The sequence below is a fragment of the Haplochromis burtoni genome, unplaced genomic scaffold, assembly GCF_018398535.1.
Source record: "Haplochromis burtoni strain Fernald_Lab_line unplaced genomic scaffold, NCSU_Asbu1 Contig_734, whole genome shotgun sequence".
In the NCBI taxonomy this organism is placed as follows: domain Eukaryota; kingdom Metazoa; phylum Chordata; class Actinopteri; order Cichliformes; family Cichlidae; genus Haplochromis; species Haplochromis burtoni.
This window is the reverse complement of record NW_024583095.1, coordinates 44,856-72,825: the sequence shown is the minus strand read 5'-3', so window position 1 is coordinate 72,825 and position 27,970 is coordinate 44,856. Positions and strand designations below refer to the sequence as shown.

General features: G+C 41.9%; 1 protein-coding gene across 2 annotated transcripts; it reads right to left on the bottom strand.

Moving 5' to 3' along the window:
- Positions 1–115: 115 nt before the first annotated feature.
- Positions 116–25,839, bottom strand: intu (inturned planar cell polarity protein). 2 transcript variants are annotated; one of them, XM_014330179.2, is made up of 17 exons: positions 25,488–25,839; positions 22,692–23,281; positions 20,196–20,281; positions 13,538–13,753; positions 9,775–9,893; positions 9,090–9,179; positions 8,401–8,478; positions 6,936–7,122; positions 6,580–6,633; positions 5,925–5,987; positions 5,436–5,645; positions 3,567–3,659; positions 3,053–3,484; positions 2,520–2,614; positions 2,247–2,436; positions 1,732–1,874; positions 116–596 (listed from the first exon to the last, which is right to left on the bottom strand). In XM_014330179.2, the coding sequence occupies exons 1-17, from the start codon at positions 25,571–25,573 to the stop codon at positions 485–487; spliced, it is 2,844 nt and encodes a 947-aa protein (XP_014185665.1). In that variant the 5' UTR covers positions 25,574–25,839; the 3' UTR covers positions 116–484. The 2 variants fall into 2 exon arrangements, with proteins under 2 accessions (XP_014185665.1, XP_005950019.1); XM_005949957.3 differs by lacking the exon at positions 25,488–25,839 and adding an exon at positions 24,572–25,064.
- Between the last annotated feature and the right edge of the window lie 2,131 nt (positions 25,840–27,970).

Sequence of the window (27,970 nt, the reverse complement as noted above, 5' to 3'; positions counted from 1 at the left end):
GTTCATTCATTAATGTAACAAATGAGTCAATTTCCTTACAAAACTGTACAAAGTTTAAATTAAGCAACTAAAAGGCATTTTTACATCACTGTAAACTGTTTGTGAAAACATCACTACACCCCTGTGTGCTGTGTCCGCGTGGACATGTACGCTGCTGCTGCTGCAGGAAGGTCTTGCATGAGTTTCTGCATAATGGCGTCATGAGGTATTCCCTGATTGACTTGAGTGGATTTTCATGTGCACATAAAAAAATGTGTCTAGGGTCTTTTATATGTGCAATAAGGTACAAAATAGCAGTCAGCCTAATATCACTGTTGAAAAAAAATGTAAAAAGGCTCCCTACATTTATGCTCACGTGCTTTGACAAGCGTCACAATTTGAATTATCTTCCTGAGGATGTTACGGATGCTTCACTGGTAAACGAAGTCTTAAAGTTTCTGTTCATCACTGTCGCTGATCTGGTGCAGAAGAGGATAGCGACAGGTCACAAAGCCAAACCAAAGGAGAGTCTGAAGGCCATTTCCACGGGAACCTCGGGCACAGAGTCATGGAAGCACACGTAGAACTCCTGAGGAACGGGCTCCAGCAGCATGCGTCTGAAAGCCGAAGGAAGGAGACTGAGATGAGAAATTCAATTTACTTAATTTATATAGTGCCGAATCGTAACAGCAGTCACCTCAAAGACTAGTCTAAGGTAAAGACCGTACAATATTAGAGACAAACAATCATATGACCCCTTATGAGCAAGCACTTGGTGACAGTGAGAAGGAAAAACTCCATCAGAACCAGCCATCTGCTCTAACCAGTTGGAGGTGAGGGAAGGAAGACGGAGGAAAAAAACAAAGATAGCCAGATATGATTAAATGCAGAGTATAAACGCAGTGAGTGAAGAAGACACAATGCATCATGGGAATCCCCCAGCAGCCTACACTTATTACAGCATAACTAAGGGAGGATTCAGGGTCACCTGATCCAGCCCTAACTATATGCTTTACCAAAACGGAAAGTTTTAAGCCTGATCTTAAAAGCAGAGAGCCAAGTGCTCTAATGAGGTGATACTGTACTGTAAGGTCTTTAAAACAAGGTGGGCCATTATTATTCAAAACCTTGTATGTGAGGAGACAACATATGATATATATAGTGTATGTGAGAATGAGGCGGGGGCACATTTACAAAACGCCTTGGATAGAAACAAGAAATGTTAAAATTCATGTTATGAATCGACAAAGGAGCTCAGTTAATTCATTCTAAATTGTTCCCCTGTGACCCTTCCTTACAAATCCCGTTTTAACTCCATCTCTAATCTGCCTGCCCCTCTCCTCTTTGACTTACTGAGACTGGGAGTTTTTCCAGGATAAACACAAAGTACCAACATCGGGTCCAACATGACGAGTTCCCCGTCTCCTCCCCGTGTTTCACTGAACACACTGCACAATGCTTCGTATTCATTTCAGCCATTAAACAGCAGACTGAGAAAACAGAGTTACTGGAAGTCTCCCTGAATGGGACCGAGACCAGCTTTATCCTCCAGTAATATTATTTACTAAAGCTATGAATCAGGTTTGGCTGCTCGATCATTCAGGTGAAGACAGAAAGTTGAATGGTTGCAGTCCCCAGATGAGGACTCAACCTGAGCACACTTCATTGCTCCAGCTGCCGCCTGAATAATCTGAACATGTAAACCTGTGCGGTTAAAAAAGCAAATAAGTGGATAAGTGGAAGCTGACGTACCCAATGACCCAGTAAGTCATGGTGGGAGCAGGTTTCTTCTGGTCGGTCCAGTTCTCGGGTTTACACTGAAACAGAACCCCGTGTTCTTTCACGGGACCCAGACCCCAGCCGCCGCCCTGCGGCCTGTCTGCTGCACGGCGGCTCTACGGGAAACAAAAATCACACCAACAATCACCTGATTCATTCAACACACTAATGCGCAGAATACAGAAAACGCCCGCTGAGCCCTGCAGGAAACGGGTTTCCTTTAACCACAGTGGAAACTCGTGTTTCCACACCTTAGTCTCTCCATGCTGGGTAAAGAAGTCCTGACCAAACAGTTACTGTTGAGGGAAATATGAGTCTGTAGCCTTCTTTATGTGTAAGATCAGGAAAATCTGCTGTATTCATGATGGTCCTGATGTGTTTGTCTATGAAAGAAATCCCAGCGAACCCTTTTTATTGTCAGCGGCAGAAACGAGCTTCCACATAATTCTGGAAACCTCACACTTAAAGGAAACACCTTTCTGTCTCACCCTGGCTGGCAGACTCTGCTGGAAGGCGGCTCGTATGGAGAGGCAGCAGTGGTGGAAGTTGCGAATGAGCTGTGGGTGAATGGAGCCACTCAGCTGAGCCACCTCTCTGTGAGTGGGAGCAATGAAGATTCCCTGCACGGTTTCCATCAGGACGTAGTGGAACAAGGTGTTCTCTGCACCCGATGTTAGTCTGTGGCAAACACAGGACCTCAGGTCAAACTGGAGATCGTTTTTATCTGGTTAGTAAAAGGAACCGGATAACCGGTCACTTACTTCATGGTGTTGTACATCTCCTCTGTTTCTCTCTCAGTCAGGGTCTTCTTCAGGGTGCCCAGGTAAAAAGGGTTTGGGTGCTTCATCCTGGGTATCTGATAAAAACATATAAAGTGTATCAAAATGTCAAGGTTAAATAAAATCTGCTTTTAATTGGCTTTTAGACAAAAAAACATTTAAGCCACTCTCACTTTACCTATTTAAAAAGAAATTCTATTAGTGTGCTTTTAATTTCTTTAAAGTTAATGCAGTCCATCGACTTCCAGCTTTGTTCCCTATAACTTGTTTTATTTGTGACCAGCTGGCTTGTTGCAAACAATTCGGGCAAGTTTTCTGCATTTTCAATGAAAATACTTTGAGCCAAACCTTGTTCAAAACCTCTGTGTTCAGCACTTTTCCATTTATGTGCAGATTTATTAGAAAATAAATGAGATCTTTCACATCCTGTAACAAATTTAATTCACTGATATTGGCTAACAGATGAAAAAATAAACAGGAACAAATATAAACTCCTTAAAAGATTACAGATGAACCTTGAAGAGTCCTCCGCTGCCTCCGCTCCCATCAGACCCTCCAGACCCCAGCGAGTCCCGACGACCTCCCAGCTTCCTGGCTGAGTCCGGTGTGGAATGCGGACTGAGGCCTGGAGCCGCTGACGAACTGGACCCCGACCCGGCATCCATCTGCCCCTCGCTCCCGCTGTCCGACAAGCTCCTCTGCGGGCTGGCCCTCCACGACTTCTCCCCAAACAGGGCGCGAGCTCTGTACCCGGACGAGGAGGCTTTAACGGCACCGGCGAGCTTGCTGAAGACGGGCGAGGAGGAGGCCAGGCTGTCGAGCCGGTCACGAGCTGTGGCAGCAGGGAGGAACCAGTCGGCGCAGGACAGGCAGGGAGCAGGCGGAGCATTCAGACGCTCTTCGATACCTGGTTCCAACACCTCCAGCTGCAGCAGGGTGGCTTTCACCTGGGGGCCAGAACAACACAGAGCTTCAGTTTGACGTAAATGATCATGGCAGGAATTCATCTTCAGGTTTAAAAAAGCCCACCTGATCAATGTAAACACAATCAGGTCCAGGAGAGCCCAAAGCTGGGGAAGCACAGCCGCCTGCTTCCAACAGTACACACTGCATAAAGTGTCTCTGAGGACAGAGGGAAAATGATATCATGATACTGGCAGATAACACACATGGGCAGAGACTGAGGAGATGAGGCAGAATTACAGTCATGATAAAAAGCACCCCATGACTGCATAGCTTGTAGAACCACCTTTAGCAGCAACAACTTGAGGCAGCTGTTTTCTGTCAGACTCTCACATTGAGTCGGATGAATTTTGGCCCACTCTCTGTGTATAATGTTGCTTCAGTTCATCGACCTGTTATTGAGGCTTGCAGGTATTCATCTTTCTTAAGGTCCCACCACAAAATTTATATCAGGCTGGACTTTGACTGGATCACTGTGACACTTTTTTCTTTTATAGCTACTCTGTTGTAGATGTGCTGCTGTGCTCAGGATCAATGTTCTGTGGCATTACTCAGTTTAGGCCAAGTTTAAAGCTTCTCAGACGGCTGGCTTCACATTTAACTCAAGAATATTTTGGTATACAGAGGAATTCATGGTCGTCTCAAACACTGCAAGATGCCCAGGTCCTGTGGCTGCAACCCAAACCCAAATCATCACCCCTCCACCACCGTGCTGACAGCTGTTATGAGGTGTTGTCCGAAGAACATCAACTAGAAGTCTTGTGGTTTGTTCAGATCTAACTTTGCAAACATAAGCCATGTTGTTATTATATTTTTAGAGAAAAGAATCTTTCTCCTGCAAACCCCTGTAACCAAACAGGTTCCAAAGACTGTCATGAACTTTAACATTTAACGTGCTAACTGAGAGTCTGAGTGTGAGATGTGGCTCTTGTTTTTTGTTGGTTTTTGTGCAGTTTCTCTCAGCATTGCACCGTCTGTCTCACGTCCACTCCTGGGAAGACTGACAACTGCCTCGAATGTAAATAATCTTTTTTGCTCTACAATGATGGATTTCCAATTGATTGTCTTCCCTCCTTGGAACTGCGTTAACACACACCAAAACAATGTTCCCTCTAAGCTGCGCGTGTGCGCAATTGTGCACTGCTGGCACGGTCTCTGCGCACAGAAAATCTGTGTTGCGCACAAAAAAAAAATCTAACCTGAATTGAAATTAAAATTAATACTTTAACAATTCTGTTTTGCAGTGTTAGTCAGTCAGTGACTGGCTGCTCCTGTATGGGATTAGAACGATGCCGCCTTATCCCATAGTCCAGCCAATAATGTGATTCACATTCGTATATACGCAGATAATCAACGTCGTTGACAGGCTATGACAGCGTCCTTATGTGCCGACACCGGTGTTTTAGCTGGCAAAGCGGCTGATGAGGAGTGAAGCCATGTTAATGACAACGTGTACAACCATTGGAGATGTGAGCAGCATAGACGGAACAATTGATGGAAAAAGTGTGGATTTTATACCACTTTTTAAATTGTGTTGATCGGCCACATAAAAATTAGAGGGAACATTGCACCAAAACCTCTGCTTTCATACTTGATGATCAGTTAATCAAGTGCTACTGCTACTTAATTCCTATGCAAGTTTTCATAGACATTTTAATTTTGGTTCAGGTGTAATATGTCATGTTTTGTCATTTATCTGAGGTTTTACTTACCTCATTTTAAGACTAGAATACTAAGGACCAGATAATATATGCTTAGAATTTAGAGATGATGTACTTTTTTCTTGACACAAGGAGGGTGAATGTAAAGAGGGATTAAAGCGGGTTTTGTGTAAACACAATAATTAAATGCTCCTTTTATTTGAAATGAGAAAAGGAGTTTTGTCAAGGAAAAGAATAAATATCAATAAAACAAGTCAGTGATTTCTTTCCCTACCAGCCCCACAATGAGGAGGAAGTGTCGGCCCTCTGGCTGGCTGTAGCCCGGCGTGGCTCCGTTAGCCCTCTGCTGGGGAAACACCTCTCTCCAGATGACCAGCTGACCCACGCGCTGCTCTGACGCCAGCGGCAGCAGGCAGTAGTGCTGGCAGTACAGACACACGTCCAGCAGGTCCTCCTTAGGCAGGTGGTTGGCGATCAGGTAGGACTGGAAGGGGAGGGAGTGGAAACATGAAAGGATAAATTACTGTCTCCCTTATCCTCTCAGTTAATAATTTAACAGCTTAATTTGTTTGTAAATTTGCTGTTGAGCCACAGAACACACTCATCATCCTGTTATCCCGTGTGAGAGGCCACCTAATGTACACAATGACTGTTATCTGGACGAGAATAGCTGTGTAGACCGTAGATGCTATCAGGAAGTAAAAACACGATAAGGCTGCTGGCGCTGAAGCAGGCATGTGCGTGTTGTGACTATGAAACTTACCTTGTAGAACAAACAGGAGCCGAGGATTATATACAGACGCCTCAGGCCAAAGAAATCCTCAGACTGTAAAAGCACATAAAAGAACAAAAAAAGTCACATTTAAGGTTTTCTGTGTGTTGTGTGAGTGCAACATTAAATCAGTGGAGCTCAACAGAATGATCATTTAAGTGAAAGCAGTAACAGCTTCACTGCTCCCAGCATCAATAATCCATCTCTAACCTGTTAGCGCTGCGCGTACAAAGGGACAGACCAGACCTCATTAGCTGCTCATTAAAAATACACACAGAGACATGAACGCCTTCCTATAAATAGTCTGACCTTCTCCCTTCTTCTGCTCAAAACAGAAGACAGATCTCAGCAAACATGCACACATGCTCAAGAGCAGCCCTTATGATGGTCGTGTGTCTTTGCCCACTTAACCTTTTACCCCTGAAAGCCTGCTGCGAGTAAACCTTGAAGCTCGTTTCTGAACAGAGTGGTTTATTGATGTATAATGAGTGTGAAAACTCGTCATTAAGGGTCCAGGGCCAGGTCATTAGACGTTGTCTTTATGAGAAAGAGTTAAACCTCACTGACTTGCAGCTGACTGCAAAGACAGCACAGCTTTATATGTGCAGGAGAGAAGGTATAAAGGTGGAAAACTAACATTTCTTACCATTTCTCCAAAATCAGAAGACTCAAAGTCAGACAGAACCGTGTCCACCTCCATCTACAGATGAAAACAAACAACCAAACAAAACGCACACACATAAATATTATTAACACTAAAGGTGCCTTCTGCAGTCATTTTAAATGTGATTTTTCATGAACTCTTACGCTTTATTCCCACCACCCACTGTCATTATGAAGTCCATTAAAATTTAATCAGATTTAATAAATCAATCAAAATCAAGCAGGTATTGTTTTTAATATTGAACACAAGGGGGCACCAGAGCTAAACTAACAAGCAAAAGCCACATGTAAGAACAGAAAGATAGAAGAAACTTTACATTCACAGATCCAGCAGTGTACCTTGATTTCTGGAGGCAGCGTGAGCCATCGAACCGCCGGCAGTCCGTCCAGGAAGAGAGTCCCTGAGATGTCGGGCGGAGGTGCCGAGGAGGAGCCTTCCCTCAGACGCGAGGGCTGGATGAGCTGCTGGAAGAACAGGCAGAAGAAATGGTCCAACCTGGGAGCGTGGTCCGCCTTACAGAACGCACTGTGGGAGGACACAATTAGAAGAAATCTTTTTAAAAAAAATATTTAATTTTATTGTTTAATGTTAATTCATGAAATTGGCAAACATGCAAAAGCACAAGTTCATCTAGTAACAACAGACATGAGAAAAACAACTGAAAAGATGAAATAAAATTGCACACATCACTGCACTCAGTCGTGTTCCTTGTAATTAGTCTTTGCAGGCATATGACATAAGCACCTTTTAGATTCATTTCTAGAGTTGAAAAACTATAACATATAACACATTTAAATTACAGATAAATCACAGATGCACAGACAGAGAAGAAACACCTCTGATTCAAAAATGTGTTGCATTTTGACCAGTCTTTAGCTGTGTTCAAATTCATGGGCTGCATCCTCCTGAGGACCCGGCCTTCGCGGTCTACGTGGGCCGTGTCCTCAGGAGGATGCAGCCCAATTATTACATTTTTTTCTGCCAGCTGCCTCAGTAGGAGAACAGCTTTGGAAGAGACCTGCAGATTGATTCCTACACATTGTCCAGTAGTGCTCCTTCTCAGGATGAACAGTTTCTGACACTTTATCTTTGAGGTATAAAATCTTTACCATGTTCTTCCAAGTAAATTGTGGTGTATCAGCGTGTCTCACATAAATTCATCCAATCAGGATTTTTTGTTAATTTTATATTTGCCTCTGCCTCCCATCTGCACACAATATACATGATATACATGATTTCCCTCCTGCAGAGATTTATACAGTCTGGAAATAAACTTAAAAAGTGTGTTGCACAGCTCTCTCCGTCCCTTTTATATAATGTATTGTTCAATATGGTTTCTTGACATTTTTTCCTCAAGGTCAGGTTTGAACTTTGGCGCCAACAATGAAGGTTAAGGTCAAATGTTTAGACTTATTGTTACATTTGCTGTGGCCTTGTCCAAGCTGTACCATCTGTGATCTACCATCACACAAAATATGAAAAATGACAGCTAGAAACCTGCTAACAAAGAGAGACAAACAAACAAGTGATTACATTCCCCCTACTCCCTCCTTACATACATGGGCCTAGAAATGAGTGGAACAGGTCCCCTTTAAAAGAAAAAAAAACATGCTCATGAGAAGAAAGTAGATCAAGTAGACAAATTGAGACAATAATGAGTTTGTGGGGAAGGTTTGCGCTTTACAGCTAAGACATTTTACTTTGATTTCAGCATATTTTGCATAATGTGGAAAAATGGCAACCAGAAAGAGGAAGTTCCAACCAGCTCTCAGCAGGACTGAGGGAAAGGCAACAGTGACCAACCTGTCTAAGGAGCCGTACATCACTTTTAGTGTGCGGACTACGTCTCCTACCACGGTCTGCAGATACAGCAGAGGAACCCTGGAGGGAAATGGAAAAAGTCAAGCTTATCAAATATTTGGATTAACAGCCAGCAGCCACGGAGAAAAACATTTTTACGGCAGTGCTTTTTTTTTTCTGCTTGTGGGTGTTCTTCAAGAATCGATCCATTCTTTCCAGGCGTGAGACGATGACTGGTCGGGGCTGACCCGCTACAAACATAAAGGTGGCTAATGTGACTCATCTCGCCAAGCGTTTTACGACCACGTGCTTCTTAAAGAGGCATTCATCTGGCCAACAAAGGACAAAGAGAAGCACATGGTAAAGTTAAAAGCGAGGAGAAGAAGAAAAAAAGACGGTCCTTTCCGATTGTTTTTACAGATTGTGCTCTTAAATCTTTCCTTCTTTCCAAAAATACTTCATTTCTGGAGCACAGGTCATGCTCGGAGGATTTATTGCCACATCAGTGACAGGGCAGCAATTTAAAAAAGGAAAAAAGATATACGTGAAAAATTACTGTCAAACTTTAACACCTGCCATGTGCTATCGACTTGTGTAATATCTACACAGCATGTCGAATGTGCCTGCAGTTGACCTCACAGCATATGTGTGTGTGTGTGTGTGTGTGTGTGTGTAACGCTGCCTGAGGCTACCTCTCAGCAGGAAGGCCGATGACCAGAAGATTGTTGCTTTCTTTCCAGTAGCCAACATGTACCAGATGTTTGCCGAGTAGGAGAGACGAACTGGGAGGGAAAAAGAGGATGGATGAGGATATGAGAGATGGTGAAATGGGTGAAGAGATGACTTAATTTTAATACAATACAAGAAATACCCTGAGAGTACACACACTTCTGGGCAGTGATTACTTTAAGGAAAAAAGTGTTGTAGTTTGTTTTCTTTGATTTTTTTTATTTTTACGTACGTAATGTGGGTGGGTGAGTTAACCAGTACACCATGGAGCGACCTACTGGGGCGGAGCTGCTACAAAAATTAATTGGAAACTTAAATTAAAAGTGGCTTCATTGTGACCACAACCAGGTTCATCAGGTTAATAGGCAGTAAGTGTCTATAAAGGCAGTGAGCTCCAGCCTGACAAAGTATCAGAGCGTTTGGAATCATAAGCGCACCATGTGTGACAAGAGACCAGTGTCACTGGCAGTACACGCAATACAGGAGTTCTCTTTCCCCTTACATGTGAAGATATCTTCCAAAGATCCCCTTATCATCTTATCACAGATCTATAGGGCTAAGCATTATATGATGATTAGATGGCTCTGCTGATTTTCTTGTGTGCGTAGCGTGGATTCAGCACGCTGCAGCACATTTTATCTTTCCTACCTGATGATCCGCCCGCCTGTGACATTCTCCAGCATGTCACACAGAGTGATGAAGATCCCCCTCACTCCTTTCAGCTGGCTGGATGCTCCAGACACAGGGTACTGGTACAAGACTTCCTCCTGCAGACACAGACAGCAGCGTCGCTTAGCATTGAAACAAACTCTATTGTTAAAATCGCGCACGCTGCATAGAGGGGAAAACAAACTCTGGTTAGTTTTTCAATAGCAGAATGTGAAATATCTGAACTTGGCTGCTACCAAATGCTCTCTGCCATAAATTATGGAGAGAGAAAAAAGAAAGAATGGATGAGCCACAACTCAACAATGTCACTTTGGCTCCAAAAAGCAACAAAAATATGTCACTTTAAAGACCAATGTTTCCAAACACATTTAAAATATTTGACTTTCCTGTCCTGGAGGACACACAGGAATTTAATTGCCATTCGTTCTCAGGGACATAGCGGCACACGGTTAATGTTCAGCTAGTTTCTGTACAACTCTTATTCCTGCGACTGCAAAAATCTGCAGGTCCAAAATCTGCAGAAAGAGCTGCAGAGAATCAGAGCGCTCTGGGGCAGATCCAGCGCATTGTTTGAGTTATTAGTATTCCTCCCAGCACGCTGGCAACTTTAAAGGAGCGGATAAGATCCAAGCCGCCAAGAGGATAAGAGGATGGTGGGTGAGGGGTAAAAACTTTGAATGAACGGCCTCTTATAGCCTTGGCAACCAGAACAAAGGCACAAACGAGTGCCGATGGGAGATATTCACCTTGGGGGACAAAGCACGCACGGAGAGGCTGCTACAGAACAACCACCACAGAAAGCAACTTCAGCCTGTACACAAACATCAGCAAAACATCGCACAGCTAAAGCTCAAAAATATCACCACTGAAACTCTCCGGTTTCTACTACCCTACAATCAAAGGACTTAAAAAATCAAAGTCAGAGTTTAGCGGGTTCGTGCGCAGCACTGTCATTTAGAAAAATCAACCGCTGGCTGATGTGGCTCCAGACAAGCTGTACTCTCTATCACCAGTGCTCTTTAGGTCGAGATTAAAAAAAAAAGAAAAAACTCTGGCGTGCAGAGACACAAAAAGGAACTGCAGAACAGTGAAGTGCAACCATAAAGGCAACGTCAACCTGCCAGCAGCGTCCACGGGGAAAATGTGATTACAGTGTGGGAGGTGTGGGTCAGCAGAGACTTTGGGATTAACACTTTACTACAAGTGAGCTGTGTCCTACCTACGGGATGTTAAAACAGCACCATGCACATGGATCTAATTAAAATAGGAAATGTTATTTTGTTTATAGCCCGACTGGAAGAACAGCTCGCTGCTGCTGCAAAGGGAACGTGGGGCAGGACAGAAAGTTCACGGCATTAAAATGATGGAGAGCACCTCTCGCTTTTCTCTCCACTCTCTAGTTTTGGTTGGTAGCACCCGCAGGCGCTGGACGCTGTCCAGAGTAGTAGTTTTCTGAAGTGTCTGACTCACATCAGAGAAATTCAGAAGAGAAGAGAAGCTCACCACTCCCAATCTTGGGGTTTCCTACACAGCTAAGGCCATTCTCAGTACTCCATTATCAGAATGCCCTTTGTCAGAATGTGGATAATTAAATCAGTCTGTTCAGCACAGCTCAGTGTCTTAAATTGAGTTTTATAGAGTTTGCTCCGAGTCATGAGAGCCTTTGACCACAAAAGTCACGATCAGATTTCCCCAAAAACCAATTTACTCTCCAAAGGAATGGGAAAATATGTGGTCATCCGGGGTTTGGATATCAACAGCAGCCTTTAGGGTTCTGTTTATTCTGCCAGTTTCAGTTAGGTCAAACCTATCAGCAGTATTTAAGGTCTGAAGGTGGCTTTCTCTTTTAACAGCTCCCTACATGTTGTTCTTTAATAGCAGCCTGTTTTCAGTGGAGGACCTCCAGGAACCTTTTGCAGAGAAACACAGGAACTCTGCTTGTAATTCAACTGGAAGACCCAAAGTCTAAATGTAGCTCTTTGGCCAATAAATCCTTCAAATCGTACCTTTAGTGCTTTGGTGACAGTACTTATAACCACTGTGGAGTCAGCAGCACTGCCTTTTTTCCCAGCAAACACTTTTTTCTTCGTTATAACTTTAAATACTAGCTATAAATGAGTGAAACAGAAGCACCAGAGACTTTGACAGAAAACTAGATGAATATGAAAATAAACAATTGCTATTTTTTTATTTGTCTATCCTTTTGGATTCAATGGAGTCTTTAAATGCAAAAATGTTTTAACATTTTGCCAAAAAAAATTGTGTCAAAGCCAATGCTTTATCTTTAATAATATCCTAGATGTTGCTAAACCTCAGTACTGGTGGCTAGCATGGTTGCATAGACATAACTGGGGAAGGATAAGAAAAATTCCCCCAAATACTTTAAGTTTGCTTTCACCAAACAACAAGCTGCTGGTTTACACGTATGCTGGACTTCAGTCAAAATTAAACAGACAAACAAAAACAGGTACTGTAAAGTTTTATAGCTACTGTTTCAAAATAGGACATGTCTGCAGATGCAAATGTTTCATAACAAAATAAGTCGTTTTATCTTTTTTCCTACATAAAGCAGTTAACCTGGTATCACTGCAATGAGCATTCAAAGTACCAAATAATTATATACTGTATAGCTCACTGTAGAGTACCCATGTGGTTATTAATTCAAACATTTAAATAGTTTATTAGTAATGTTGACAGGCTCACTTATACTTAATAGGCTGGGTCATTATTTAACTCAAATATGTTTTGAAGCTCTGCAAATTTTTTTGAAAATGGAAAAAGAGGACTTTAAGTTTGTGAAGGCGCTTCACCTTTTATCCAAGAAGCTTCTTCAAAAAGATGATGAGAACCAGGCGCTTGAACCCTAATGGAGGTTGTCCCCTTTGGAGGCGGTGGCTGACCCACTATTGATCACAGCAGGATAACACACCATGCCACGGAGCTCAGATCCTCTCAAACTGGCTTCAAGAACATGACGGTGAGCTCACAGTAGTGTACACAGTCACCAGATTTCAATCCAGTAGAGCACCTTTGGCACGTGTTGGAACAGGAGATTGTCATCGTGGATGTGGAGTGAACAAATGTGCAGCAACTGTGTGATGATGTCATGTCAAAAAGGACCAAAATCTCTGAGGAATGTTTCCAGCACCTTGTTGAATCTGTGCCATTAAGAATTAAGGACGATCTGAAGGCAAAAGACGGTCCAAACGCCGTTTAGTGCTAGTGCAGGTCTTTGAGTATGATTTATGGCTCCATGTCTGTCTGTGTAACTTTTGAGTTTCACACAGAATATTGAGCAGGAAGATTACTGAGACACGTTCATGCACAAACCTCCAAAAAGTCTGCCATCTGGAATAAGATATTTGTGTGGTTAAATACTGACTGGCTGAAAAGCTGGCTCAAACAGGAAAAGAAGCCACATCGGACTTTGTCATCGTGAGAAATAAGCAAAGCAAAAAACAATGACGATCAGAGAAACAAAGAGAACAAGCACAAACAATGTCTCCACTGGAGACTTTTCTCTGTTTTTAAACACTCGAGTTTCATTTAACTTCAAAGAAGTTCTTTGTCTATAAAACTTGTAATTCTCTGTGACGTGGCAAACCTAAAGGATCAACAACAGCACAAACATGAACAAGAGTGAGACTGCAGACTGCAAAGCTCAGCGCAGCACCAACGCAGCACAAAGATTTCATTAAATGAACTTTAAAGACTGTTCATCGTAGCATTTTTATTGTCTAACCTCCTCCTGTGGTGATGTGGAGTCCAGTTTGAGTGACAGGTACATGACGATATGAGGGATGTGCGATATGGACATCTGAAGTTCGGCTGTGTCCTCGCCCCACAGCAGCCGCACCAGCTGGCTGACTGGAGGAGAGGCCTTTGTCCTACGGATCAGGGAAGTGTCGCCAGCGCTGACCCGGTCCAACGGAGCCACGGTCTCCAAGGTCAGCCTCACCTGGAGGAGCAACACATGAGGAAAATCAGAGAAAGACTACGGAGAAATAGTTCTGAGTGTAAAGGAACAAACCGAGAGACAAAGAAGAAAATCAGCCATTCTTTTACAATATCACTTCATCAGTCTGCCTGCCAGGGCCTCTCAGAGATTTCATTCATTTCTAAAAATTCTGCAAGTCACTGCGTCTCCACTTGATTATACTTGGCGAGGTGTGCATGTGCGCCGTGCTTCCAAAAGACGGGAAAAAAGAAAAAAAACCTTCAATCATTACACATCCACTAAGGAGAAAAGTGAAAAGCGGGACAGCGACTGTCAAAGAGAAAGTGACACTGACATCTAGGCTTAACCGCAGCATGACACATAGCAGAGATCGGTGCGGTTGTGTGTGTGTGTTTGACTAAAATTAAAACCAGACTGCTTCACAAGGCCGAGGAACAGCGCTGAGGCAGCGGGCGGCACTGCTGCTCTCATTCATGCAGCAGTTTTACTTTCCATCCACAGTCCTCCATTTCACATTGTCATTCATAGAAAGTCGCAGTGGAAACAGACACAAGAGCCGCATGGAAATCGGACCATCCGCACATGGAAACACATGTGTCCGAGACGCACAGGAGGATGAGAAACTGCAACTCTGCGGTGTCTCTGTTTAAACAATTTGTCAGACCTACATTTAAGTGTGATTATAGCTGGAGTCAGAGGCTGCCTGCTGACCTCACAGATTAGGACACGATAGACGAGTCTGGAGACAGATGAATTAAAATCATCGTGCTGGAGTTTTGATTAAAGAAGATCTGTAGTTATTTAATCAAACTTTTTAGTTAGGCCCTGTGATTACTGCTTTCTCCATTTCAAGAGAGCCTCTTTTATGCACATACAGATTAGAAACACACCAAAAATGAATCAACACAAAGAAAGACCGTGTGGACGTATGTGCGCTCAAACACTGAATTAAAGAATCGTTCAGGCTGAAGTTAGTGCTGACGGCTCACAGTAAAGACACGCTATAGCGGCATACCTGCGCACACGCTGTGTTGACTCTGGGCTGAAGGCTGTCAGCGCCACAGAGGCCAATTATGGAGCTAAGCTGATGCTAATTCAAGTAAATCAGAGCCAGAGTCCAGATGTGAGAGGGAACAGCTGGTTAACATAATGTGTGCAAGAGTTGCTCAGGAAGAGCTGGATGAATAAAGCTTTACCTTCTTCCTTCCTTTAACAATTTGAAGCAGGCCTCTGGAGCTTTTCCTTATTTTCTGTCAGTGGTTATACAACATTGGATTATAGTGGTCATATTAAACGTGGTCAAATTTCAAATACTGAGCTGAGCATGTGCAAAAGAACTCAGAGTGCTTTAAACAGTGAGTTCCACACATTTTTTTCTTCAAATCTGTATGATGTGGTATAGAAACCATATCACTATCATGTTCATCAGAGCACATAGTCTGTGAGCGCAGAAGCCCCGCCCACATACCATTCAAACCTTCTGTTTATGAGGTACAACCAATCAAAACAAAGCTGAGTTAAAAGCGGGACAAAAAATGTTGTGGATATTATTAAAGATGATGCACTGAAACAAATAAGCAAGTCTTTTCACAACTTATTAAAAGACTGTTTAATCTACGAAAATAAAAGTAATAGAAGATGAGTGACAGCAACATTTAGGGTCTGTTGTTCAGTTTGCTATAATGCCAAGACCTAAAGAGCTCTTTAGGAGGAAAAGGACGTGGAAAAAAACCATATTTAAATTATTTTTAAAAAATATATTTCACTCCAAGGAAAATTACCTACAAGTGGCAGAGATTTTAAAGGGCTGGTGGCCCAAGCAAGTTTAATCCAACACCAAACTGATGTTAAAAGACGTCTCCAAGAACTCCCTAATTTCATTAGAGGACCTGTAGGTAACTCTTGATGTCGAAGTCCATCTATGATCGAGACTGCACAAATTTACCTCATTTAAATTTAACCTACATGGGAGGTGTGCCAGGAAAAAGACTTTGTACTCCAAAAGGAGCAATAGAGCAAAACTATAAGTTGAACAAAAAAACAACCATCTGAGTGAACCCTGGCTTTTTATAATAATGTGCTCCAGACAGACGGGTCAGAGTTACAGACGGATGGACACACGGACCAGAGTTAGTATTACCAGACGTCTTTAGAGCAGACAGTTCTTCAGGAGAAGACGCTCATACCAAATGTGAAGCATGGTGGTGGAAATATTAGAGTCTGTGGTTACTTCACTGCCTCGGGGACTAGAAAATATGCCATCATTCATTCGAATGCGAATTCTGCATCATATCAAACAGATTTATGACACAGAGAGGCAATCTGTGTTAAAGCAGAAGCTGAGCTGGAAGAAGACCACAGCTATAGTTTGTGGAAGGCTCTGTCACAGAAGCACAGGGTTTGAATTGTACTCAAATGCTTGAGGGGAATTTGAAACAGGCAATAAAACAGGACAGGACTCAGCTGTACACCTGCACCCAAAGAAAAGAGAGATATATGGTTTGAGAGATGAATAAAGGAGGCCACCTACGTCCACTGTGACTGACCATCGGTGAACAGACATGGTGGCCTATAACACCCATAACGCAACCACTACAGCTTCCTGACCTTTCATGCACTCAACATTTAACAAGTTGATATGGGGAGACGACAGCTTGTTGTGGCTAAACTACACAATATTAGCCAAAGCTATACTTCATTCTTCATTTTTACACACATAAATATTATATGTAATGAATCTTTTGTAAAAACCGGCTGAAGAAAAAGCCATTACCTTTATGTGGTTGTCTTAAACTAGGTCACATTTATATGAGGATTAAACCCAAAAATTAACGATTCAGTTAGCGTTGGTATTTGATATCTTCAGCTAAAAAAGTCAGGTTCTCACCACATCACATTTTATTTAGTATTTCAACCCGTGAGCGCCAGTGAGACTTTAGCGTGGCACAAAGGGGCAAAGCAGAGTATTGCTTCAAATACTGTGTTTAACCAAGTATAAATTTATGGGATATTTTTATAGACCAGCTCAATTTCTTTTGTTTTAACTCAAGACTTTTGTTTATAAGAAACTGCTCCTGCTAAAACACAGAGCGCAGTCCCACTGTCATGATTTCCAAATGAATAGTAAATAAAAAGCCTTATAAATACCATATGGGCAGGGCACTTAATTACTTTTTTTAAGCTGGTATGTTTATTTGACCATCGGACATAAAAAAAGATATATTAATTTGCGTGTGTTTTCATTTTTGTGCAATCATATTTTGTTTACCTTAAACAAAAACCTATAAATCACACTGATGATATAGAGCAGCGGTCCCCAACCCCCCGGCCACGATCGGTACTGGTCCGTGAGTCGTTTGGTACCGGGCCGCGAGAGTTGAGGATCGGGTGTGAAATTTATGGTTTTCAGGGTTTTTACTGTTAACTCGGTCTTTTCCCGTGTTGTAGCTGTGTGTCTGAATTTGAAAGAAATATTTACGCGTTACCATAGCGACCAGAGAGCATTAAGGGGCAGAGACGAGGATTTTACTCTCAACGTTGTTGGCGCATTTCAGGAGGATGCTGCTAATAAAGTTACACAATTACGCAGTGAATTTGCGTTTATTATTATATTTACAAAATACCACAATTTTTCTCTTGGTCGTATCATTTCATTTGTTGTATTTAACTGTGACACCTTAAAGGCCGGTCCGTGAAAATATTGACTGACATTAAACCGGTCCGTGGCGCAGAAAAGGTTGAGGACCGCTGATATAGAGGTCTCAAAAACTCTTGTATCAAACATGATACACTTGGGATTAAAGGGTTAAGTGTCTTTCCTGATTAAAAGTTAATAAGCTGACATGAACTGAAGCAATATGGTTGTGCTTGCATGCTGTTTATCTCTTGTCCAAGGTCAGCACCCTATGGGGTGAACCAAGCTGCTTTAAGTCGTTTTTTCTAAGTAAAATGTTTGCAGGAAAAGCAGAAGGGCGAAGTGAACAGAATTGAGACTTAACCTCAACCCACAGTGAGTACGTTTTAACCACTACATCTCCACTGTCACTAGTCACACCAAAACTACAATCTGGTTGTGAAACACAGAATGTGAACTATGCCATTTATTGCACACTGTAGAACCGCTCACACTGATTTATGCGAACAGTTTTCAAAAGAAGAAGAAAAACTCAATCTGGAGCTAAAACTCTAACACAGGCATTGTTTGCTCGGAGAAGTAAATAATAAGCCGATGCAGACTTTCCAAAGGTATAAATCTGTATTTATTTCTCCCAACTTTAGACTACATGGAGCCTACCCAATATATTTTAGAAAAAAGATCAAATTACCTGGTCAAAATGTTTAAATCGTATTTCTTTAAACCAGCGATCGCTCCCTGAGAACTCTCCAAGGCCTGTCAGCACTAACCACAGGCCACCCGCCTCTCCAGCAGGCGCCTACATCTGGGAGCTCGGCCATTTGAGCCAATTTAAGGGTATTATTAAAGAAGAAGTTAGCGCTGGAGAAACACCCGCTGATCTACCTTTCAAACTCAGTGCTGCAAAGTGACTTCTAAAAGCTGTAAAAAAAAAAAAGAAAGAAAGAAAAAAAAACTGATTTAATGATAGCATATCTTTAATTATTTTGGGTGCACAGATGATGAAAGCGGTAAGTTCTGAGCTGTGGACATCAAATTGAAATGACATGAAAAATAAGGGTGTACCACAGTTTGAAAGAGGCTGAGCATAAATTGGGGAAATCTCTGAGTAAAGAGGCCGAGTGGGCTAACTGCAGCACTTTCTCTCATCATAAATAATAAGGATGTGGTTAGACTGGAGTGTGCTCTTGCTAGAATTCCAGTCTGTTGATGTCAGTCATTTACCGCTCATTCATGGATGGACACACACATGCAGGCACAAAGGAAAAGCTGTAGTTCATTCAGGGTTGGTAAAGGCCACGGTGGACTGACTTTAATACTAATATTTGTCCCTTCAAACTTAATAACTACTGTCTGTGTTCCATTTGGCAGGCTCGGCGCACAGAAACACACTCTATCCTCCAACAAACCCACACGCACACCAAACAATGATTCTGTCAGCAGCACAGCTCTATTTCAAGTTTCTGAAAGTCATCACGGTGCCTGAGGAGCTGCGCATTTTTCCTCAAAAATCTCTCTCGCTCTTCCCGTACGATGTAATTTAGTTTCCGACTACAACTTCTAATCAGCTGAGCTTTCAGTCCCGCAACAGCTTCCTGTGGCACCGAAAAATAGTCACACCGCCGTCCTGTGCATCCGCCATGTTTGCCATCAACTCTGCGTACACTCTGTCATTTGCAAATTCCTTCTTTTTGATGGTCTGCTTTTTGGTGAAAATGCACATCTGAGACGCAGACTGTGGGTTGTTGTTTTTTTTTTTCTTTGCTGACGATCAAAGGATCATTGAAGGCTTTCTAAACAGTGCTGGCTTATGCTTTTTTACTCACAATTTAGCAGCTTGGCAGGCCCGCTGCGTTTTAAAGCAATTTGATCTGTATCTGCATTCGATGACTGCTGCTCGTGACAGGCAGCGGGATCTTAAAAGCATACATGCTGCCTTATACGTTTAGAAATCAAACCAAATGAAAAAAGGGCAACACAAAACACTCACTAAGTGGCCATCAAATAAAAAAGGGGCCTCCCAATATTGACAGTAAGACTTCTAGCTTTATTTAAGTTATACATTAACTCTTTACGAGTTGGAGCCATTTTTATACAAAAGACTCAAAAGTAATTTGACAACTGACTGATGAGCAGCTTCATGACCAGGTAAGGCCAGTTCCCAAGTACACAAAAAACAAGCCAAGAGTTTGTAAAGAAATGGGATATTCTTCAACCCAATAGAGCATAACTGTTACTGAAAATCAAACATAAGGCAGAGAGACCCAAAAACAAGGAGCAACTTAAGGTGGAAATACAGCATTTTGTGAAGTTCACGGGTTCTAGACTTTAGACTGCAAAGGATTTCAGTGTAAAAAAGTATTCCTTATATTTAAATTATGTTAATCTTTACAATTAATGTTGAGCCTGTGTTTACAGAAAAAATGTCTGTAATTCATAAACAGTTAGTGGAAAACTAGTTTAAAAAGATAAGCTGAAAGTCCGCACTTCTTCATTAAAATCCACCGTGGTAGTTCACAGAGGCATAACTACAAAACAAAAAAACACGTCACTTTGGAGCTAACTGTTAACAGAGGCTGAGAATACAAGCTCCCTTTGATTCGCTGTGTCAAATAAAAAAAAAAAAAAGGCCATAAAAGACATAAATGAATGCTGCTACAGGTAATCCAGGTACGTCAGAGCTATCGTCAACTCCCCGTGTCAGCTTTATCCAGATCTGGAAATCATCACTGACTACACCACCGGCATGTCACCAATTCCAAACACCAGCAGAAAAAGTGATTTTGGCAGCTTCACGCACACACTGACCTGCGTTGGTCCCGGGATGCAGGAGAGAACCCTCTCGATGTTCTCCGAGGTCACGTCGACATCGTCTACAGCTACGAGCGCATCGCCTGAGAACAACATGCAGAAAGTATATATTTATCAAGTAAACTGGCTCAATCAGGACAAAAGCAGCAAGTTTTAACAAATACACTGTCATCATACAGAAAGATAGACACGCGGTGTATATTAGGACTGAGACATACAGTGAGAGTTAGAAAGCATTTGGTAGATATTCAAAACAGATTTCTTTAATGTAACCATAACAAGGAAATGTACCTTCCTTTTTTTATGCCAACCCCTTTCCTGTAAAAACTAATTATATGCAACTGCAATCTGCTACTAAACCCACTGCTGTTTGTATTCGGTAAAGAGCTTCACCTGCTCTTGTGCAGAGAAGCGCTCCACCGACTCAGTAACGGAGCTATTTCAGGTATTTAAGCAGTCTAATTGTTCAAACATGTAGCTGCACTGCATAAAAGCTCCTCTAAACCGTAACTGATGTGGGTAGTCATTTGTGGTGAAGCACAACTGGCATTCCTCTGTTTGCTGGTAAAACAAAAAAAAGATTAGTCCTCCAAGAAGAAAATCACTTCAGAGATGCTTAGCTTTCAGACAGACAGGACCACATCTGACCGCACAAAGTTCCAGTCACTCTGCAAATCTGCAGTAAAAGCTTCATTTAAGGCGGAGGATCGTAAAGGTTTAGAGTTGGTCATGAATAACGATTTTCTTTAAAGTAGATGAATTAGGTTTAAGGCATTTTTTTTGCTAATCTTCCAATCTTCTAATGATATTCTACATTTTCCTGATCATTGGGATCATTATTATTATTTTTATTTTTACAGATTTACAATAAAAATAATTCATTTGGATTTTGCTGATTTGGCTCTAAAGCAGCCACATCTCTCTTTGCAGTCGCCACTCTGAAGTCTAGAGCAATATCTCACCTACACCCGCTATCTGATTGGTTACGTGACAAGAGTAAAAGGCCATCACACAAGTGCATTCAGTCTGAAGCAGCTCCTGAAATCTGACAGAGCTGCGGTTTGAAAGTAAAGCAGCAGTTATCGCTGGAGTCGCGATAAACATCGCAGTCCTCTCGGCTGAAGTTACAGGACCACAACTGTTCTCGATTTCATCGCTGACAAGCACGCAGAGCTTCAGCTACTGTAAAATGTTAACAGAGGCTTTTTGAAGGGACAACGCAAACAAGTATGTGAGGACTGGATCATAAGAAATGTGGCTCTGGTAAGAAAACTGAACGTGATTATCTCCCCTTATAAAACTGACATAAGTCGATCCCTAGTTTGTTCTCCTCTTGGATCTTCGCTAGAGAATATCCCTAACATGTCATGCAACACACAACAGCCCAACCCACAAACATTGTGTTTGTGAAGGGAAATCAATCAGAAGAAAGCTAAGCTGAAACCTTTTTGCTTCAAGCAGACAATAAACTGAGTGACTCCAACACAGCCTGGGATAAACAAATAAGGAGTTAAAAAAAAACACAACTGTGAATCATGTAAAGCTGCTCTGAGCGAATACATGAATAAAAATATGGCACTGAATAAATTTCTTTACACAGGGCAGATAGGTCAGTGTGCTCCAGACAGATTTATACTGCTTACTAGCACTATGGTTTCAACACACATGGCTACTACCTACACTGCAAGAAGCAAAATTAAATAAATAAGATATGACAAACTTAGGTTACTTTGTTTACTATGATAATGATGATAATAACAAGTCAATTAACAAATCCTAAGAAATGAACTTTATTTATAAACATCATTTAGATACAGTTCACATCCCAATTTGAGTTTAATTGTGCAATTTAAAATAAAACAGATTATTAAACAGAAGGCAAACGGTGTGCAGACTTTTCTCTTTTCCCTAAGATTTTTTTTCTTGTGTTGCATGCTAGAGTCATCATTTAGGCTTTGCTTAGGTGATTATTAAAAAAGAAATCTGTGTGCAGTCACTATGGCTATGTCGTCATAATTACAGCCCGTGTTTTGGCAGGGCACTTGTGTGGTGTGGAAATTAATGTGTCAGTACTAAAACACGACTCCACTAAAGCCTGACCAATCTAGGGTTTTAAAAACCGATACCAATATTTGGTGATTTTTTAAATCCCACACACTGGTTGTATATTTTTTCCTCCCATCTCTTCTACTTTTTAAATTTTCATCTTTATCAGTACTAAAACAACTAATATCTAGACTCTGCTGATTGTTACAGAATCTTAATGTTACAGATTGTTACAGAATCGTAATGGCTACATAGCTACTTTTTCCTCACTTGTGAAGGTAGGAGTTTAGTTCTGAGGATGGCGCAAGCTCCTCCGCAAACAGTTTTGTTACAATTAAGTGATTAATTTCTACCCAGATACTTTTCTTTCTCTGAAGTATAAGCTTTGAAGTAACAAATATATCCCTCACTGATAAAACCAGCTGACTTTTGGATTTATGTTCTTACCAATTAGGATTTGGCCACATTTGATGGCTGGACTGTTTGGTATTAATCCATGAACAGTCAGTCTTTCCTCCCGTGTGAGCACTGCAGGGTCTTCCTGACCTCTGCTCCAGGCAGGGCGATGCACCACACCCAGCAGTGCTTCCAGCAGGCCTCCGCCATCACACAGAGGGGTCGAAGAACCTCCTAAACGTTTAGGGTTGAGGTAGACACACACCTCCTTCAGCTGCTGCTGCTGAACAGTCACACCCTGCCTTTGGCCTTGCTGGTTCTTCAGGATTGATGCTGGAGGCGATGAGCTGTCTTTACACCCATCCTTCCCTCCTCTACGCTGTGAAGGCCGCCGTTTCCTCCTCAGGATCCTAGCCAGCTTTTTAAGCGTGGGCTCACCTTTTGCCCGTGAGCCGCAGCGCTGCTTCTTGTTTTGCTCTGTGATGATCTCTGCCTCTTTTTCACTGAAGCGAACATGATTGGTGGATACACCTTGATTCACCTGCTGGGCCAACGCAGCCTCCTCTTCGCCCTCGCTCAACTCGAGGTAGAAGAGCTCGCCGTTCTTCTGAATGTCGTCCAGCCATTCTGGTTCCAGGTCACTGAGAGAAAGCAGAGGATTTAAGCCTCATGGACTGTTCATATTCACCGTATGGTTCCAAGAATTCCCTCATAATAAGTGTCTACAACAAATTTTGAACTGCAGCTGAATTTAGAATGTATAAATGGCATGTTTGCCATTAATAAATGGAGGATTAATCATGAATTAATGCTTCAGAGAGCGGGGAGTTTATTTTTTAGGTTTTACAACAGTTGTTTTTGCAGAAAAGCAACCATTATCACACAATATCAGGTCCTGTTTTACCTAAATATGTTTCCCACACTTACTGAAATGCCAGCTCAGGTGGCTTTAAATCCTATTATATCAAATGGTTATAATCTCCAACCCCTCTTTGATCTCTGTTTTATTCTCAGTTAGCTCAAAATAAATGGATTCTAACTTCTTTATTACTAGATTACTTTTTATCAGTGCCAACAAATAGGTATGTAAATGACTTGCACTTATATAACACTTTTCTACTCGTACTGACCACTGAAAACTTGTATAACTATATATTTATATAGCATTTTCTAAACTTCACACAAAAAGACACCAGCCAGGATTCAAACTAGGAACCTAGGCGACAGTGCAAACTACTCCAACACTGTGCCACCCTTTAATAACATCTCATATTTCTGTTAAGCCAACATCTGACCTCTGTGCGACCTCTGTTCCTTTTGTGCACCACATATAATCACTATTTTAGTGTTTGAATATTCATCCCTGATCCCTAACAGGCCAGCAGCAGTCTCTGTAGGAATCTAGGTAGATGTGGTGGAAATACAGAAAGGTCCTGTAACAGTGTCAAGGTCTCACTGCCCCTTAAAAAAATACACACAAACATGTTGCACTTTTGTTTGTTTCTGGGGGGTTTCTGAGTGAACTGTAGAACAAATATCAAAACTCCTAAAATATGTCAATGTCTACCATGTGCATGCTGTAAAAACAGAACAGAGAAAAACACCATATGTACAAACATCATATGTAAAAGAGTTGGAGCTATTTTTGCCTCGGGTCTTTCTTCTTTTAACTTTAAGAAGTTGCGGTAAGTAACTTTTACACGGCATCCATAAATTTACTAAGAAAGCATGTAATTATTTATGAAGGTTTACCTCCCAAGTTGAAAACATTGCCCAGAGCTATGAAAAGCACAAGGGAGGAGACGGAAACTGCGGACACCGCTCTCTGACAACCTAGCAGTACTCCCACTCAAAAGCAACATTTATCTGGACATTTGAAATGAACAGACAGGTGAAACGTTTCTAGTCTCTGACACATGGTGTGTCCTTACTCTGAGGAGTCGGAGCTGCTGAAACTCGATGCTGTGGATCCACAGTCACTACCTTCGTCGCTCTGGGCTGCCTCTTCGTCCGTGTGGCGGCTGGATATACTTTTCCCAGCACAGTGGCGGGGATTCGCGGTGGCCATCGGTTTATGGACGGCTTAGTTCACCAAAAGCGCGAAAAAACAGGGGAACTTTCACCAAAACAAGCACCAACATCCACTCGCCATGTTGTAAGCAGTAGTGAGCGCTGTGGTGTGGTCACGTGACACGTGAGCGCCGAATTCTATTGGTGGATAGCACAGTTGTCCCTGACAACGCAGAAGCTTTTGCTTCTTGCTAGCTGCTTTCCTGCTGAAGTTTCCTGTTAAAATAGTGTTTTCCGTCAATCACGCCGCCAATTATTAGCAACATAAGCATATCATGTTATAACGGGTCGGGGATACGGTTTACTTCATGTTTACGTACGATAACACACTTAACGGTTTATTTGGCACCGTGAAGCTATTTCCTTTAAAATAACGCAGCAACAGTGCAAGCCTGCTCATATTATACGTACTATGAGTAATAATTCAGTTTAACTGCTAATGATTTATATGTTTTAAATTTTTTTTAAAAAATCCAGTAAAGAAACTGAAAGAATATGGAGCCTTAAGTAGCCTATAAAATATGACAATATAGGCTTTTATTTTGTTAATTTGCACCTTTATTTTGATGCCCGGTGCCTCCACCTCCCTGAATACATAAGGTTTTTTAAATCCCCTCAGGATTTCAGCAAAACAGTGTCTCCGAGCAAATGAAAGCACGGGACGTCGCCTTTGTAGAAAAATAAATAAATAAATAAATAAATAAATAAATAAATAAATAAATAAAGTGCGTAAATGCTCTGTATGCTCCCTGAGGGTAAAGTGAAGTTTAGACTGACCTGTAAAGGAGAACACTGCGGATGGAGTCAAAGTCCTCCAGGTTCTTAGAGAATGAACCTCCATCTATGGAAACGTTGAACATCATTTATGTTTCATGTTTCCACCGGGACGAGCCTGCCTGATAAAAGAAGAAGACTCCCGAAGAGAAATCCTTTAAAACTTTTATTAGTCCTCCTGATGGATGCCTCTTCTCCGTCCTGAAGTTTCTGTATGCCCGAGCAGCAGCGTGCAACCCAAACTGCGTCTGAGCCCAGACAGGATCCTCCCCCTAGTTTCTCACGTCAATCACAGGGTGCATGGTTCAACAACAATTCAAAGCGGGTCCTCCTTTATTTCTTTTCTTCTTTCATAGTTTTGAGTGTTTTTGCAGGCCAGCAGGACGGAATGTGTCCCGGCAGTCTTCTTGGCAGGTGGAGCAGAAACAGGCCTACCAACAAAAAAGCTCTGCAGGCAAGCCCACATTTATATGTACATAAAAATAAAATCCACAGAGAATCACGCAATGCTGCTGCAAGTGATGTAAAAATGCTCATTTACTTAACCACGCAGTAAAAAACACAGTTTGTAGCGTTTTTATTGCATTAAACCTCTTGGAAAAAAGCTGAATCAGTTATAATCTTACTACTAAGAATTGACTACTTCTTCGTCCCAAACCTTATTTTGCCATCAGTTACGTTTAGCTCGATTGGTAACATAGTTATATCAGACCATGCACAGTTTTCCTTCATTGCAACGTCAGGAATCCGCCCCCCAGGATAGCCATTGGCACTTTGACCCCTCTATCCTGTACGATCTTGGATTGACAGTTCTTGTTAATTAATACACCCTCCACGGATAACCCGTCGTTACTCTGGGAGACATTAAAGGCCTACTCAAGAGGTCTCATTATTTCATATACTAAAGGTAAGAAGCGTAGACAAGCAGAGCAAAGGAAGGTTTTGGAATCCAAGCTAAAACACACAGAAGGAGATTATCTTAAAAAACCTTCTAAGGGTAAACTCAAAGAAATTTATGCTCTATGCTCGGCATTAGACTGTCTACTGACGAAAGATGCAGAGACTAAAATTAGATTTGCTAGGCAAATCCAAGATGTAAATGGTAAACTGTTTTTTGACAACACCAGTATTAATAATATATTTAGAAATTTCTATGAAGACCTTTATAAACCACAAATTCAGACTAATACAGCAGACCTATTGGATGTATTTTTTGCCCCTCTTAACCTTCCCAGGGTGTCTGAAGACCAGAACCTCAAATTGGACTCTCCCATATCAAAACAGATGCCATTAAAGAGCTGAAGGCTGGCAAAGTAGCAGTACCAGACGGACTATGTGCTGAGTCTTATAAAGAATTCAGAAAAATTTTAGCTGGCCCGCTGCTGAACATGTACAATGACTCCTTTAAAAAGGGTCTCTTGCCCAATTCTTTAAGGGAAGCCAATATATTCCTTATACTTAAAAAAGGTAAGCTACCTGAAGATTGTGCCTCCTACAGGCCAATCTCTTTGTTGAATGTGGATCTGAAAATCCTCTCCAAGATATTAGCAAAACGTCTGGAACTTTTACTCCCCTCGCTTATTAATGAGGACCAAACGGGTTTCATTAAAGGGCACAATTCATATAATAACATGCGTAGGTTGTTGAATATGATCCAGTTCTTCCAAAAAAACTCTCTGCCTGGTGTGGTAATTCCCCTTGATGCCGAGAAGGCATTTGACCGTGTTGAATAGTCTTACCTGTTTTTTACACTACACCAATTCGGTTTCAGTGGAAACTTTATAAACTGGATTAAGTTACTTTATAACAATCCCTGCTCTGCAGTCCTCACAAACGGGGTGCAGTTCTCCAACTTCCGGATACTGAAGGGAACCAGACAAGGCTGCCCCCTCTCCCCTTTGCTCTTTGCTCTAGCCATAGAGCCATTGGCAGAGGCAGTACGAGTTCAGGCGGAGATACATGGTCTATCTGTAGGACAAAGACAGCATAAGATTACTTTGTATGCTGATGATGTACATGTTTTGTTGACTCGGCCGGAAACATCAGTCCCCTCACTGGTTGAAACTTTTAATAAGTTTAGTGAAATCTCAGGCTAGAAAATTAATTTCAATAAATCAGAACCGATGCCATTGGGCAGTCTGAAACAAAAACCACGGGCCCCTTCTCCATCTCCCTTCACTTGGTCCCCACAGGGCTTTACGTATCTGGGGATTAGGCTCACACTTGCCTTTGAACAGATGTATAAAAGTAACTTTACCCCCCTATTTGAGCAGGTCAAATTAGATCTGGAGAGATGGAAGTCCTTACCGTTATCCTGGCTCGGTCGTATCGCTCTTCTGAAAATGAATATTCTACCCAGGCTACTTTACCCAATACAGATGGTTCCGACCCTTTTCCCACATAAAACTATCCTAACTCTAAATGGCTGGTTTAGCTCCTTTGTTTGGGCAGGGAGGAAACCTCGTCTTAAAATATCCACGTTATGT

What these genes read in the sequence shown, in the direction of transcription:
- intu (XM_005949957.3), bottom strand. Translation starts at nt 24,708, where the DNA reads ATGGCCACCGCGAATCCCCGCCACTGTGCTGGGAAAAGTATATCCAGC. An exon ending in GCATCCCGGGACCAACGCAG is followed by an intron (nt 13,754 to 20,195) that starts GTCAGTGTGTGC and finishes TTGCTCCTCCAG; the next exon opens with GTGAGGCTGACCTTGGAGAC. An exon ending in GCTCCTGTTTGTTCTACAAG is followed by an intron (nt 5,646 to 5,924) that starts GTAAGTTTCATA and finishes CTCCCCTTCCAG; the next exon opens with TCCTACCTGATCGCCAACCA.